General features: G+C 56.2%; 1 protein-coding gene across 2 annotated transcripts in view; it reads right to left on the reverse strand.

The window, feature by feature from the left end:
• Window positions 1-3,665: 3,665 nt before the first annotated feature.
• The window catches only part of SLC25A42 (solute carrier family 25 member 42), a 30,805-nt gene continuing 18,906 nt past the window's right edge, over window positions 3,666-15,564 (reverse strand). For both annotated transcript variants that reach the window (XM_058727357.1, XM_058727358.1), the window contains exons 2-8: window positions 15,199-15,313; window positions 11,626-11,731; window positions 9,844-9,869; window positions 9,046-9,212; window positions 8,548-8,664; window positions 7,774-7,925; window positions 3,666-5,941 (exon numbers count right to left, since the gene is read on the reverse strand). In XM_058727357.1, the coding sequence (XP_058583340.1) occupies window positions 5,634-5,941; window positions 7,774-7,925; window positions 8,548-8,664; window positions 9,046-9,212; window positions 9,844-9,869; window positions 11,626-11,731; window positions 15,199-15,279 (957 nt within the window). In that variant the 5' untranslated portion in view covers window positions 15,280-15,313 and the 3' untranslated portion in view covers window positions 3,666-5,633. The remainder of the gene's footprint in view (window positions 5,942-7,773; window positions 7,926-8,547; window positions 8,665-9,045; window positions 9,213-9,843; window positions 9,870-11,625; window positions 11,732-15,198; window positions 15,314-15,564) is intronic.

Raw genomic sequence — 15,564 nt, forward strand, 5'->3', positions numbered from 1 at the left:
GGGTTACTAGTCAATGTCTGGAGGCATTATTTTCTGGAGACATTTTTGGTTGTCATGATTGAGAGGGGACAGGGACACTGCTGCATCTGGTGGGCGGAGGCCAAGGGTGCTGCTCAACAACCTGAGGTGCCCAGGATGGCCCCACCCCGGAAGTCCGCAATGCCCCGGCCCAGAAGCCCTATGTTACAAGAAACGCAATGTGTCGTTTCTAAACCGGCTGAAGAAAAGAGGATTTAAAAGAAAAAGAAAAAAAAGGGGTGCCTGGGTGGCTCAGTTGGTTAAGTATCCGACTTCGGCCCAGGTCATGATCTCATGGTTCATGAGTTCAAGCCCCGCGTCAGGCTCTGTGCTGACAGCTCAGAGCCTGGAGCCTGCTTCAGATTCTGTGTCTCCCCCTCTCTCTGCCCCTCTCCAGCTCAAACACTCTCTCTCTGTCAAAAATAAATTAAAAAAAAAAAAATTAAAATTAAAAAATAAAAGAAAAAGGAAAACCCAATGGCAAGTCAAACTTTCAATGACTCCAGAGAAACGAGCAAAGGAGAAAAACGGAAAGAAAAGGCACAAAACAAACTGGAAGCAGGACCCAAGATGCACCTTGAAACCACTCCTGTCCGGGTCCCTGGGACCTCCACCTTGTCCAGTCCTCAGGCCTCCTCCTGACCTTGCTGTCTCTTCCCCTGTCACCGCCTGGTCACCGCCCACGCCCTGGATGTCCTGCTGCTTTCCCCCGTCAGAATAGTGAGGATCTGCAAGGCTGGTGACTGGCCTTGGTGAGGATAGGCGCTGAATGACATCCTCCCCAAATTCACAGAAGCCCTAACCTCTAGGACCTCAGAGTGGGGCCGGATTTGGATACCAGGGCTTTAAAGAGATGATTACGTTAAAACGAGGCCATGAAGGTGGGTCCTGAGAAGAGGAAATTTGCTTTTTTTCTTTTTTCCATTACAACAAAATTTAGATACAGAAAAGCACAGAGGGAAGACGATAGGAAGACAGCCGGCAGCCAAGAAAAGGCCTGAACACATCCTTCCCTCATGACCTCGGAAGGAATCAAACCCGCTGACACGTTGATTTTGGACTTCTGGTCTCCAGAACTGTAAGAGAATACATTTGGGTTTTTAAGCCCCCCGGTCTGGGGTACTTTGTTAAGGCGGCCACAGGAAACTCAAGACAGTGAGGGTATGTGATATAAATGGCTATCATCTCCTTGCAGGAGTATCTGGCATTTCTGTTCATCTCTGGATAGATTTCCCCAAAAGATGACCCTGTCACGAGGACTCAGGGCCCATGGTTTACCTGGGAGGTCACCCCAGGGAGACTCCCTGGGGATGGAGAAATGAAACAGGGAGGGAGGAGCCCTGTGGGGGTGCCAAAGAACAGGTGACTAAGCGGGCAACCCCGGGCTTGGTCCTGCTGGGGACCTGGGGGGACAGTTAGATCTGACCCGAGTGAACCCACCCCAGTGGTGAAGGACTGTCCACAATCATTGGCCGAGGGCTGCTCCTGGGGTGTTGAGTCATGCTCCTACGGGGAAGCCCCCAGACTGGGTTGCAGCGGCTTACAGCCAAAAGCAGTTGCTGGCAGCCGTGACTGCTGGACTTAGGAATGGGCACTGGCAGCATCAGTTAACATATCCCTTGATCCCTACCTAGCAATTTCGTTCCTGGAAACCCATAGACACACTAGTGCATGAACACAAAGAGGCACATAACAGACTTGCTTCAGAGAGTGCCAAGAAGCTCAACGCTGTCTTCAATAAACAGGATAACGTGACTCATATTGCCAGAAGTTGAGAGGCAGTTGAGAGCTTCAGGCAAGGCTGGATCCAGCAGCCCAGACAATGTCACAAATACGCCAACCCCTCTGTTCATCTCTGCTCCATTTTCTGCAGTGTCAGTTTCACCCTGGGATTGCTTTCTACCTTGTGATCACAGGATAGTCCCAACAACTGCCTGGGCTGGTGTTTCTTCCCACAGGGCCAGTGGGAGAGACAAAGGGTGCTTCCAGAAGTTCTATCTGGAAGTGGTTAGTAAATATGTTCTCTGCTGTCATGGGTGCAGATGGAGTCACGTGCCCACCTCTATATTTTAGGGGATGCCACAGTGGTTGGGGGAAAGTGGGGAGTTGACCCAGACCCTCCCAGGTTTAGGGGCTGGTACAAGAGGTGGGACTGACCGGAAATCAGTAGGACGTGAGAGGCAAGCTCAGCAGTCCCCAGGAGCCACTACCTCGTTGTCACGGCAACAGATCACGAACAACCTCAATGACCATCAATAAGGGATGTCATCACAGGCCACCACCCCAGGGAAACGCCAACCTGTGGCTAAACTGAGACAAACAGTACACAGTAGAGACCAATGTGCAAGAAATATGATGGATTGAAAGCAGCTCGCAGAGCAGTTCAGGGTCAGCAAGGTAGAATGTACTCGAATCACACCCCCACACGAGTGCGCACATCCAGTCGCCCCTCCTCCCCTGGCGTGTGGAGGCTGCCACTCCCCACCTCTGCTCAGGTGAGCCCTACAAGTTGGTCCAGGTAATGGGCTGCAGTCTCAATGGCCACTGAGACCTCTGGTGGCCTCCTTATCCTCGTGCCCCTGCTGACAGCCACACTCGCTCCTAAAGCCTCGAGCGGCCAGGGAGCGGAGTCCCCAGCACATGGCAGACAGGCAGGGCATGGGAGAGAAACCACAGGACTTTGTGGCCATGCTGGCTGCAGCAGGATGCAACCCATCCTGACTGATGATGTGGCTCGTCATGCGTGTCCTCAAAAGAGACGAGTGTTGGGGCGCCTGGGTGGCTCAGTCGGTTAAGCGTCCGACTTTGGCTCAGGTCAGGATCTCACGGTTCGTGAGATCGAGCCCCACGTTGGGCTCTGTGCTGACAGCTCGGAGCCTGGAGCCTGCTTCGGATTGTGTCTCCCTCTCTCTCTGCCCCTCCCCTGCTCACGCTGTCTCTGTCTCTCAAAAATAAATAAATGTAGGGGCGCCTGGGTGGCGCAGTCGGTTAAGCGTCCGACTTCAGCCAGGTCACGATCTCGCGGTCCGCGAGTTCGAGCCCCGCGTCAGGCTCTGGGCTGATGGCTCAGAGCCTGGAACCTCTTTCCGATTCTGTGTCTCCCTCTCTCTCTGCCCCTCCCCCGTTCATGCTCTGTCTCTCTCTGTCCCAAAAATAAATAAAAAACGTTGAAAAAAAAAATAAATAAATGTAAAAACAAACAAACAACAACAACAAAAGGGACGAGTGTTTATGCACAGGATGGCTCCGGAAGGACACATGAGAAACTGGTAACAGAAGACACCTTGGCGGAGGGAATGGGCAGGCCGACCTACTTCTCACCGTAACTCTTTTACAGTCTGAGTTTTCTAGAAGACCATGCTAGGTATTAATAATTGAAACAATTATTACATTAAAAAGGTTTATTCAAGGGATGCTTGGCTGGCTCAGTTGGTAGAGCTGGTAATGTCCCCCCAAATCTCAGGGTCCTGAATTCAAGCCCCACGTTGGGCATGGAGCCTACTTAAAAAAAAAAAAAGGGTGGGTGGGGGGTTATTCAAGAATATATTTAAAAATCTGTCAAAATAACCTCAACCCTGTTTTTGGTTTGAAAGGGAGGGAGGGTTGGGGGTTAGAGCCGAAGAGAAGAGACATGGGCAGAAAAAAAAGTCATTTTAATTTTTATTAAATATACTCTCTTGGCACAAATCTTTTAAAATATATAAACATTATATATAAACAAAGTGTCTTCATGGCATCAAAATGTAACTCCAGATCAAGATGGACACCGGTGGGAGGGGTGTGACCACGGAGGGCACCAGCCCAGCTGTGTGTGTGGCTGAGGCCCACTCGACTGGGAGCCACCTTGGGGAGGCACGGTGGGGCTGGCGGGACCTGGGGGCCCCTCCCCTCTGCCACCCGGCCTGAGGCTCAGAGAGCCATTCGTTTGGTCTCACCTGCCTGCGGTGGACCCCCCAGCCCCTGCTGCTTTCTCCTGCCTGGTGGCCCTTGGGTCCCCAGCCCGTCTCCCTGTGAGGGGTCCCTGCCTCTCCTGCCGAGCATGGGCGCTGGGCAGGGCGAGGACAGGAGGAGCGAAGTCCACCCAACAAAACAGCCTTGAGACCCTGGGGATGAGAGCCAGGCTGGCCGGCAGACACATGCAAGGAAGGACAGAGAGAGGGGTCTTCATACCTGCAGGGGTCCCAGGCAAGGACGCCAACGGGACAGAACAAAGGGGAGAAATGAAGGTCACGACTGGAAATGTGCATGGGGCAAACACGCCCTCTTAGACCCTTTCACACATCGTGGCTGAGGAGCTCTCTGTGAAAACCGACCCTCTGGTCACCTCTGCCTGGAACCAGATCACACGGGTCGGGGTTTACTGTGACTAGACCCAGGGTCAGCCAGATTGAAGAACAAAACCAAAAGAAATCAAGAAACTCCCAAAGTCATTCTGAAATGTGACACCGAGCAGACCCTAGGGGACTTCTCCATGAGACCAGCTCCCTGGAGGTGCCCTGGGGTTCCCCAATTTCTCCGAGAATCCCCCCCTGGGCTACACACGGTCTCAGAGGCCCCCATTTTGGGAAGATCAAGGCTGCAAGTTGCCTCCATGCGCTCTATTCATGGAAATCCGACAACCCTGTGGGTCTTAAACTGCCCTGTGTCTTGGCCAAGTGCCTGCTCAGGTGGGGAGCCAGGGACACGCCAGATGCCACACATCCCCACAGGAGCTGCTGTGCCTAGGGGCAGAGGGCTAGGCCCTAAGGCCAGGCCTCTACTGGTGCGGCCTGTGGGATAGCGATAGGGGTGGGAGCTTCCAGGCCCAGAGAAGGTGACCTGGGTGCCCAGTTTCCAGCAGGTGCCCTCCAGCTAGGACTCAGACCCAAACCCGTGGCAATTCCTCAAACCCTGCTGTGTGGAGGAGATGTGACCCTCCTGGAAACATTACAAACTAGACAGGTGGGCGACAGAAGGGAAGACCCACTCCTGGTGCCCTACTATGGCCACGGAGTCCAGGATCCAAATAATCCTCTTGGGAGAAGGCTGTTCCAAAGCAGGAGGCTCTGGTGACAGAGGAGTCATGTCACCTGGGAAGTAATGGCAAAGGTGGGACAGGTGGGGCGGGGCAGGGCAAGAGGCTGTACTTGTAGCCCCAGCTGAGCAGAAGTCTGGCCCCACCTCACCAGGGCCTGGACAGGCTTCTCCGAACACTCTGGGACTCCCCTCTGTGGGCGCAGGGGCAGGTGGAGTCTGGCTCTGAGCCCAGTGGGCATGGGGTCACTAGAACCAGGAGCATGTCCAAGGTCACAGGGTGCCAGGAGGCAGTGCTGGTCACTCCCGGCTCAGGGCATTTAGGGCGACGCCTCCAGGAGACAGTGCCAGCCCCAGGGAGGAGGGATGGGGAGAGGGTGGTAGCCCCCGCCCACCAGCCTCAACATTGCACTTCAAGGGCTGCCGGCTGGTGGGACCGAGGCCAGGTCCCCCAGCTTATTCTACAAGGTGCTCCCGACGTGGCTCCCAGAGTGGAACCGTGCGCACCCTCACTCCACGGGCTCAGAAACGAAAGGGGTCAATGGTCCGCTGCATGTGGAAGCTCGGCTCCCCGTCTCGAGAGCAGCCGGCCCGCGGGCTCCCTAGCTCTGCAGGTGCCGTAGCAGGATCTGCATGAGGTCGAAGGTGGTGAAGCTGATGCCCACGGCGATGGGGCCCTTGAGCCAGTTCATGCTCAGGCCCTTGTAGAGGCCACGCACGGCGCCCTCCTCCCGCACGATGGCACGCAGCGTGTGCGCGATGGATGCGTGCGGGTGACCCGTGACCCCGGCTGTCTGCATGCGCCGCCGCACCACGTCCAGGGGGTACGAGGCTGACTGCCCGATGAGGCCAGCGCAGGCCCCAAATATCATGCGCTCAAAGGGGTAGGGCTGTGGGCGGCCGCTGTACTCTGTGGACGAGGGACAGAGGGGCTGTGTGAGGGAGTCACAAGGGGGCACACGGCCCGGTCTGTTGTGGGTGCACCCCCACAGCCGGCACTCACACAGGCCCATGCTCTGTCCCTGCCGTGGCTCAGGACTCCCCTGGCTCCCCTGGGCCTTCCCACCCTGGCCTCCTCACCTCCCGGCCATTCCTTTTAATCAAATTTGAGAAGAAAAGTTTCTAAAAAGGCAGAAACTCACAAATAATCCCCTTAACCAAGTCCTACGACCCAGAATGAACTCCCATCTGATCACTCTTGTTTTCCCATCAAGCAAAGAAGGAAAGTGATAGGGGCGACCGCGACCCTCTCCACCACCCAGCCCACTCCGTGGGTACCCTCCACAGGGCTGCAGGGATGCGGTGAGGTGAGCAGCTGGGTGGATGGGACATGTGGGACACAGGAAGGGGCAGCAGCCAAACAAGAGGGGTTCTTTAAAACTGTGTGGTTGTAGGGGTGCCTTGTGGCTCAGTTGGTCAAGCATCCGACTTCGACTCAGGTCATGATCTCATGGTCCGTGAGTTCGAGCCCCGCGTCGGGCTCTGTGCTGACAGCTCAGAGCCTGGAACCTGCTTCAGATTCTGTGTCTTCCTCTCTCTCTGCCCCTCCCCCACTCACACTCTGTGTCTCTCTCTCTCTCAAAACTAAACAAACATTAAAAAAAAAAAATTAAGGGGCGCCTGGGCGGCTCAGTCGGTTAAGCGCCCGCCTTCAGCTCAGGTCATGATCTCACGGTCCATGAGTTCGAGCCCCTTCTTGAACTCCTTCCCCCTCTGCCCCTCCCCCACTCACACTCTGTCTCTATCAAAAAATGAATAAACATTAAAAAAAATTAAAAAAAATTTTTTTTAAATTAAAAAAAAAAACAACAAAACAAAAACGGTGTGGTTGTAAAGGTAAACTAGGAATTACAAACAGTGGGACACTGCTATTCACTTAGCACGCTGGCCGGACAGGAAGGAATCCGCTGGCACCCATTTGGGTGAGTGCATGGAGACAGGGCTGGGGGGCAAGCGGAGTACGTCCCCAAACTGGGGGCTCACACCCTGGGTGTCTGATCGCTGAAAACCTGGGAACACCCAGCAGCCCCCGGCACGGGAGGCCCACTACACTGCTAAAAGGCACGCAGAGCCTCAGATCCGGCAGGATGGACTCAGAGCCTCCGATCCAGATCCGGCAGGGTGAACTGAGAGCTGGGGCCCAGCTGCACTCGTTGCAGGTGTAGGTAACTCAACTGTGGTCACTGTTTACAACATTACAAGGTATTGCTCCTGCTACACATAGAAATGCGTGCGGAAGCATCAGCAGCCAGCGTGAGGGACGCAGTTCTTGTAAAGAGGCCTCAGGGGGGAGCGGGGCTGGGGGTGGGGAACACAGGACCTCAGCTTCACCTGGAACATTTTCTTTAACAGAAAGCATCTTGGAGCAACGTCACCACCTGTTTGCACCGGGCAGGGGTGGGTAGCAGGTGTGGGTGGTGGCATATCGTTCTCTGTTTTTCTGCACTTTTTGAATTTCTCAAAATTACCTAAACACGAGAGGGCACTCCCTCTGCCGTCTAGACCGTACCCGGGATGCTCTGTGCACAAGTGGCTGCCACTGCTCCACTGACACTCTGGATTTCACAAAGCTGGTCTCAAAATGCGGCACGAAAGGCTGGGAGTCTAGCAGCCTCAGTGGTGGCTTGATATGGGTCTTGTTCTGACTCGGACCTTGACCGGGCCCGGTGGGGGGGATCTTAGGGTCCCGCCTCGGAGTGTGTGTGACCCTGGGAGGTGCTGCCCCGGCTTCCGTCTCCTTACCTCTGTGCAGGCTCTTGAGCGTCTCATAGGTGAAGAAACTCAGGCCGGCGTAGGGAATGACCCCCAGCACGGTGGGCGTGAACCCGTGGTAGAGGGTCTTCAGGCCCTCTTCTCGGGAGATGCGGATGAAGACGTGAAAGATGTTGCTGTACCTGCAGGACAGGGTGACAGCGTGCGTGGGCTATGGGCACGCAGAGGGGCCACTGGCCTTGACTAATTCTCTGCTCCTCCCGAAGACGGGCGGGCCAGGGTCTGGATGTTGATGCCTTCCTTCTTTAAGGAACACAACCGCATTGCAAAAGCTTTGGCATTGGAGGGGGAAATGCGTGCCTAAGGCTGTACCCCACCTTCACCTCCCAGGTCACTCTGCTATGCCCAGCCCTTGTCTTTTCACCGTGGGCACTGGTAATGTATCCGTGCCAATCCAAAATGGAGACTTTGGGGGACACTTGGGGGGCTCAGTCAGTTGAGCGTCTGACTTTGGCTCACGGTTCGTGGGTTCAAGCCCCACGTTGGGCTTTGCACTGACAGCTCGAAGCCTGCTTTGGATTGTGTGTGTGTGTGTGTGTCTCTCTCTCTCTCTCGGCCCCTCCCCGACTCGTGCTCTCTCTTCCTCTCTCAAAAATAAACGAACATTAAAAAAAAAAAAAAAAAAAATGAAGACTTTCGGTTTGATTTAAGTACAAACGAGAGCCAATACTATCGGCTAAGAGAACCAATTACTGCCTGTGTGGAGAGTAGCGGCAGAACAGAACACATGGCCCAGGAACTCACATTTCCTTTGGGGTCACGGCCATCCTTGCTCTGACCAGGTCCAGGGGGTAGGTCAGCGAAGCAGCTGTTGTTCCAGCTAGTGCGCCTGCCAGGAGGCGGGGCCAAGGGGGCAGGGCTCTGAAAGAGGGGGAGGAGATGAGAGAAAACGAGGACCGCCCCCAAGACTTGGGGTGCCCACAGGTCTCAGCCAGGGGGGAGAAGCAAGGAATGGGCGGGGCCTGGCCGCCTTATGGCGGAGCGATGGGTCTCCTGGGCGGACATCATTCTGAGGTTCCCACAGCTGCCTTCCCTTGGCATCTGCTTGTATGCAGTCATGAAGTGTTCCTTCCCTGCGGACACTGGGGCGCAGTGGGGATCGGGGGCCCTCCCTGGACTTAGGTTCTGAGGGGAGCCTGGGCAAACGAGAGTTCTGCCGTGGTGAGCGTGCAGAGACAGGAGGACAGGGTGGTGGTGCAGGGTTGAGAGGGGTTTTGGGGGCGGCGGGGGGCGGCCACTCACTCTCCGCGGAAGCCATAGTAGTGGCCCAGGATGCGCTTGTACTCCTCGTGGGCGCTGAACTGGATGGCGGCGTAGGGCACCACGCGCACCATGGTGGCCGAGTTCCCGCGCCACAGGCTGAGGAAGCCCTCGTTGAGGTAGGTGAAGTAGAGGAGCCGGAAGGCCTCCTGGAGAGGGGGGCAAGGTCAACACCCTCGCCTGCCCTGTGCTCCATCCATGGAGAACACCCTGTTTTGTCCAGCACTGTGACTGGGGCCACATTATCGGACCCACCCCACCTTACCCCCCACATTCTCTGGGCCCCGCGCAGGGACCCCTCTCTCCCTACTCCTCTGACCCGAGGAATAGTCACGAGCCAGGGGAAACAAGGTTTGCAGATAAGAGCCCCACACAGAGGGTCTGGCCGGTAGTCTAGCTTTCAAAGATGTTCTTTATCTCTTCCTGTATTACAAAGGTGATGCCTGCTCTCTGTTTAAAAATGAATCAAGTGTGAAATTGTGGGTTTAGAACTTCAAGTCTTCTCCCCACCGCCCCAAGGATGAGTGTCTCCTGTCAGTTCCTGGGGTGGGCTGCATCCAGGCAGAGGTCGGGGCACTAGGACAGGCGGCCCTGGGGCTGGTGGGGGAGGCCTCAGGTCACCTGGCAGCCTGGGAACTGGCTTGTTGGGGAGATGAAAGGGAAAAAACACTTTGAAAAGCATCTTCCTTCACCCCTGGCCACATGCCACCACCTCCTGCCAGCTCAGCAGGGCAGACGGTGATGGCCCCAGAGCCAGGAGTCAGTGACCCAGTGGCTCACCTTGGCAGAAAATCTTTTTGAAGACACTGGAAGAAAACAAAAACACAATAGAGACCATTAGATGTGAAGGACAGGACCTCAGTCTGTGGGACCCCACTGCTGGGCTCAGGTCTGAGCATGGGGAGTGAGAACAGCCCCTGAAGGATGCTTCCCTGCCAAGGGCTGAGGTGGGGGGCGGGGGGGGGGGGGCGGCGCTCTGAGCAGGGTCAGTCTCCTCCAGGGAACTTCCTCACTGGCTCAGGGCCCCCTGCCTATGAACTTTTCCCCAGGGAAGGGAGCTGCCGCCTCACTCCCCAGAAAACTGAGGGTCTCTGCAGGGGCTTCTGCCCCTTGGGGTTGACAGCTCGGCCCACCCAGCTGAACTCCAATTCAACCAAACCCCTTTGGGAAAGGCCTCCCTGCCTCCAGCTGTGCAGAGCAGCCAAGGGGCTTGGTCCTCTCACAACAGGTCCTGGGAGGTGTCCCCTGCCCAGAGCCAACCCTATCTTCTCACAGGTGCAGGCGGCCACCCCAGCCGGCCTCCCGACCCTTGATGGCTGCTGCCTCGCTCCCCAATTCCACAGTGTGCTCTGCCCTCGGGCGCCTGCGCCACAAGGGGTCTTGCAGCCTCCCTCTCCTCACTTTCCGAGCGTCTACCGTGTTCCCAGGACACCGTCACAGTCTCATCTGTGAGGACAAGTGTGCACACCTACTGGCCCTCAGAGCTAAACCCAGCTCCCCACAGGGCACTACGCTCCAGGTAACAGTACGCTCTTTCCCACGTCAGCTCACTCCTTTGGGAGGAGGCTGATATTAGCGTCCTGTTTTGTGGATGAGGAAACTGAGGCACAGGGAGGCTCGGGGACCAGCTCGAGGAGGACCTGGCTTGACTCTGCAGTCCCTTCCTCCCAGTTGAGGGGCAGGGGTCCCCGCTTGTGATGGCCCTGTTGTAGGCACTGGTCACGGTCTATGGGACGGAAAGGCCTCCTCTTCAGGGGACCCTGTGGCTGCTTGACCCCAAGGAGAGGGTGAAGGTTTTTTGAACTGGGCCTCCCCAAAAGGACTGTCCATGTCCTCATGCCGAGTAGAAGTGAATGGGACTTCATTTGGAAACAGGGTCTTTGCAGATGTAATTACATTAGGATGACAGCTTACTGGAGTCGGGTGGGCCCTATATCCAATGACAAGTGTCCTTATGAGAGGAGTGGACACAGACGCAGAGGGCAAAGCAGAGTCTGGGGAGATGAGACCAGAAGCCAAGGATGCCTGGAGCCCCGGGAGCTGGAAGGCTCCTCCCCTAGAGTCCACAAAAGGAACCGACCAGGGATGACACCCTGATTCCAGACCTCTGGCCTCTGGAGTGTGAGCTGAGTCGTATATGGTACTTTGTGATGGCAGCCCTGGGGGGCTAACAGGGTTTCTAAGTGGATTTTTAAGAGGCATTTTTTTAAGTTTGTTTATTTATTTATTTATTGAGAGAGAAAGAGAGAGAAAGAGAGAGAGAGAGAGAGAGAGAGAGAGAGAGAGAGAGAGAGAATATGAGCAGTAGGGACAGGGGGCCAGAGGGAGAGAATCCCAAGCAGGCTCTGCACAAGAGCCCAATGCAGGGCTTGATCCCATGAACCGTGAGATCACGACCAGAGCCGAAATCAAGCAGTTGGATGCTTAACTGACTGAGTCACTGAGGCGCCCCTAAAAAGGCATTTTAAAGCCAGTTTGCAGTGCAGTTTGGGGGGCTGCAGAGGAGGGCAAGCACCTGGAAGCATCTCTATCGTATACGACAGGCGGACAGAGAGCATTTACCTTGGAAGATGATTTTGGTTCGGTCCAGGGGAGCTACCGCCGTTTTGGCCAGAGCACCAGCCAGGGCCCCAGACAGGAGGGAGCTGAGAACTTGCCTGTGGTCGCTCTGCAAGAAAACACATGGACACAGTCTGTCATGAGAGAGAGAGAGAGACAGAGAACAGTCTGTCATGAGAGAGAGAGAGAGAGAGGGAGAGAGAGAGGGAAAGGGGTCTGCTCCGCTGGGGACCTCACCCAGGAGGAACATCTTCCTTCTATTCCTGGTGGAGGGCTGTAACCTGCACAGCTGTCCAAGTGTCACAGCCCTGCTGGGCCCTGGGCACAGTGGGGCACAGGGCAAGCCGTCATGAGTCCAGTGGCCACAGAGCCTGTGTGGGACACGGTGACAACTTTTTGGGTGATAGAGACCATCCACGTGAGAGGCGACCCACTGGCTGGGCTGTCCCATGAGTTTCCAACTTCTCAGAGACAGCCAAAATAGGACCGACCCCAAAGAGAAGAGTCACTGCACCCCAAGTGCAAACCCTGGCTGTGTCCACTGTGTGTGTGCCCTGGGCTCCTGTGCTGCAGTGGTTAGAGCAAAGTCACCAGGGCCCTTGTGGGCTGGAGATCAGGCAGTGGTGTGAGGCAAGCAGACCCTCTGGGTCAGTGTGGCCCCTTTCCACGACTTTCCATCAGGACTGCCAGAGGCCAGCATTTGTGGTTCTTTTTCCAGCCAAGGTGAGGGTGACAGTGACGGTGCTGGCCTGCATCACGCGGCTAGCCTCAGAGCCAGCACTGTTCCCGAGTCTTCTCAAAGCTCCCTGTGAGGAGTTACACAAGAAGTCACCTGCTTACCATGTTGCTAGAGTCTCCATTCCCTCAGCTGACTCGGCCACAGAACTCTCGCCACCAAGGGGAGCACTGGGGCCTGGCGGTGCTCCCATCTTTCCTGGCTCCACAACGAGGAAGGACGGGGGAGGGGCAGGCCATTCAGTGATCCCAGGAGTCCCTGGAGCCTGACAGGAACCAGGTGCCCTGAGGATCCTTGGGACACACAGTGCGTATGGGGGGATATGTACAAGCTCCCCCTCCCCTTGGGGCTGCCAGTCCACGGGGAGAGCCAGACAGGAACTAAATCTTTAGACAAATGTGTTGAGTCACCCATCTTGGATGGCTGTGATGAGGGGGCTTAGGGTCCCGGGAGAACATGGGGTGGGTGGTGAGGGGCTGAGGTTGAAGGATGAGGCACAGCTAATTGGGGATGCGTGTGTATGTGAGATAGTATTACAGGGGGAGGAATGGAACACCCAGAGGCCCTGATGAGAAGTGGGGGGTCCTGAGGGACCACAAGACAGGCAGGGTGGTCGACACAGGGAAAAGGAGGGGGCGCAGGGAGGAGAGAAGAGATCGAAGGCAAGTTGGGGCTGGACTCCAGGGAGCCTGGGGGCCCAGCAAGCAGACAGGGGCTGCTTGTAACCGTAACCAGAGAGGAGACAGCGCCTGCAGAAACTCAGGGTGGAGAGACGGAGGCTAGGCTCAGGGGGTGGATAAGAGGCATCTGGGGGGGGGGGGGTACAACTGGCAGCCTGGGTCCGAGTGGGCATGGTGGAGTCCAGGGTCCCTCCCCGAGTTTGCTCAGCTCCGTGGGTAGATCAAGGGTGAAGGGCTGGATTCCAAGTCTGTCTGCACACCTGGCCTGCACCTGGGCTCTGTCCTAACTGCCTGCACTGACCATGGCCTTTCTGATGTCCCTTTTCTCATCTCTGACACTGATGTGTTGTCTCCTGGCCAGGTCTGGGTGCCTCCAGGGGCCGTGGTGCCCTGTGATCTGGCCCTGTCTCTGGAGGGCTTCACCTCCTGTTCCTTAATGCCCCCAGTACCTCCCCCACCAGCTTGGCCCTCTCTTCCCTAAAGAAACAATCTCTCATGGCAGTGTTTTCCCTTCTCAGTTTCTGTGGCAGAGCTTCACCGTGGGCTTCCATATTCTCCTCGCTTTACAGAAGCCTGTCACTGGGCCCCCGTGCCTTTTCTGGATCACACAGAAGGTTCTGGAGGTCTGGTTCCACCACCTTGAGAAGCGTAGACGGCAGAAGCCGTGAGGTTCAGTGGTGTTCCTGGCAGCAGCTCCAAGGCCCAAGTGGCTCCCAATTTCCTCTCTGAATCAGTGTGATGACCGTTCGTCTCGCGGGCCGCTGAGAGCAGAGGGAGTCCCCTGTGGACAGGCCACGTGCCCTCCTGGTCCTAGAGGTGGAGCCAACGCGTCCCTTCCACGCCCTTCACTAGGCAACTTCCTGCGCAGCCTGCAGTTCTCACGGTCATAAAGCTACTTCTGCACGTCGGGAACACACGGCTGTCAGCCCTGACTCAGGATGTGGTGCTCCGGGGATGTGCTGGGAGCCCAGTTCACATGCTCGGCGGATGAGGCCACTGCCGCCTGTGGCCAACGCTCCCGGTGACCCTTAAACGACCATGCCTGGCTTATTCTTGAAAGAGCTCGGCCCAGGCACCAGGGAGCTGTCAGTCTCTGTATGTATCATATGGAGAACACCTGCGAATGAAGAACGAGGTGGACGGCCTAGTAGAGAGAAAGTGGGCAATCCAGACAGGATCCACACGGGCTGCGAACACCACAAGAAGATGCTCAGCTCCTTAACCAAAGAAACGGCTTTACAGAGGAAGCTCCCCACCACTGACTGGTCAAGTGAACCAAGACTGGTGGCAGTGGCTGGCTAGCACGGAGAACCAGCACTGCACGTGGCTTGGCACACAACGGGCGCTGGTCCTTTTGCTGGGCACGTCCACTTGGTGGGATTCAGGCAGGCAGCCAGCCAGAGGCAGGGGGGTGACATCTCCCTCTTGTTCTGTGGGGAAGTTCACTAACCTGTGAGGGATGGGTGTGCCTGCTCTGGGGTCTGGCCTCACTCTCCCTGCATCCACCCCCAGTGTGGCCGTCCTCCCTCCCACCTGGTGCTCCAAGGGGGACCTAGAATTTGAGGAGAGGTTGGGAGGGCCAGAGGATGCTGCTTCGGCCTTTGATGCTGTGGACTTTGAGAATGGCCCACGTGCCCTGGAGCTGGGTTTCTGTGTGGGCTGGGGCAGTCTGTGTTCCAGGTTCCACTGGAAGAACTTCTACTGGCTTCTATGGTGAACAAGGATGGAGCCGATCCAATTTCTTTAAAGGGGAACATACCTTTTCTTCAATTGGAGGGTGGAATCCGAGATGAGCTTCAGAGAGAAAAACTGGCAGCTGAGAGCACACCCCACATGCGAGCCCCCTCCCCCACAGCTGGCCCTGGCCGTGATTAATTCTAGAATCTGAGTGAGAAAAAAGGACACTTTCTGACATTCTAGCCAAATCTGGGCGAGGTTCTGGCTTCTTACTAAGCGGCCGGGCAGGTTGGAACCACATGGCAAACGGGACTTTAAATGGAACAGAAGGGGGCCACCCCGCACCGCCTGCCCCTCATGGCCTTCCAACAACACAGCTCTGAAAGGACTGTGTGTGCGTGTGCGTGTGATTTGTAATGGGGTGCAGGAACACAGAAGAGAGAGAGCTCGTGAAAACGCCCATCGGGGAGACGGGGTACTTGCCTTGGAATTAACAGGTGAGGGCAGGACGGCCTCGGCATCCTCACGCACACGCACCGCACTTTCCTTCACACCATTACCCATTCCAGGCCAGCTCCAGGCAGCAGGAGACTTGGTCCTGGGAGAGGGAGGCAGGGTGAGACCCAGTGAGAGGAAGACCTCCCCCACGAGCCTTAGGCCTGTGACTCATCCCTGAGTCACCTGAAGCGAGAACTGCCCTAGCTGGGTGCTCTTTGCAGCCTGGCTTCTGTCTCCCTGCAGGGGAAGGACTCTGGCACCTGCATCCGAATGCCAGTCCCCGGCATTGGCTTAATCATTTACAAAAGCCCTTCTCATCTTTGATTTGCTCATCACAAACAAGCCTCTGAG

The sequence above is a fragment of the Neofelis nebulosa genome, chromosome 4, assembly GCF_028018385.1.
Source record: "Neofelis nebulosa isolate mNeoNeb1 chromosome 4, mNeoNeb1.pri, whole genome shotgun sequence".
Lineage (NCBI taxonomy): Eukaryota > Metazoa > Chordata > Mammalia > Carnivora > Felidae > Neofelis > Neofelis nebulosa.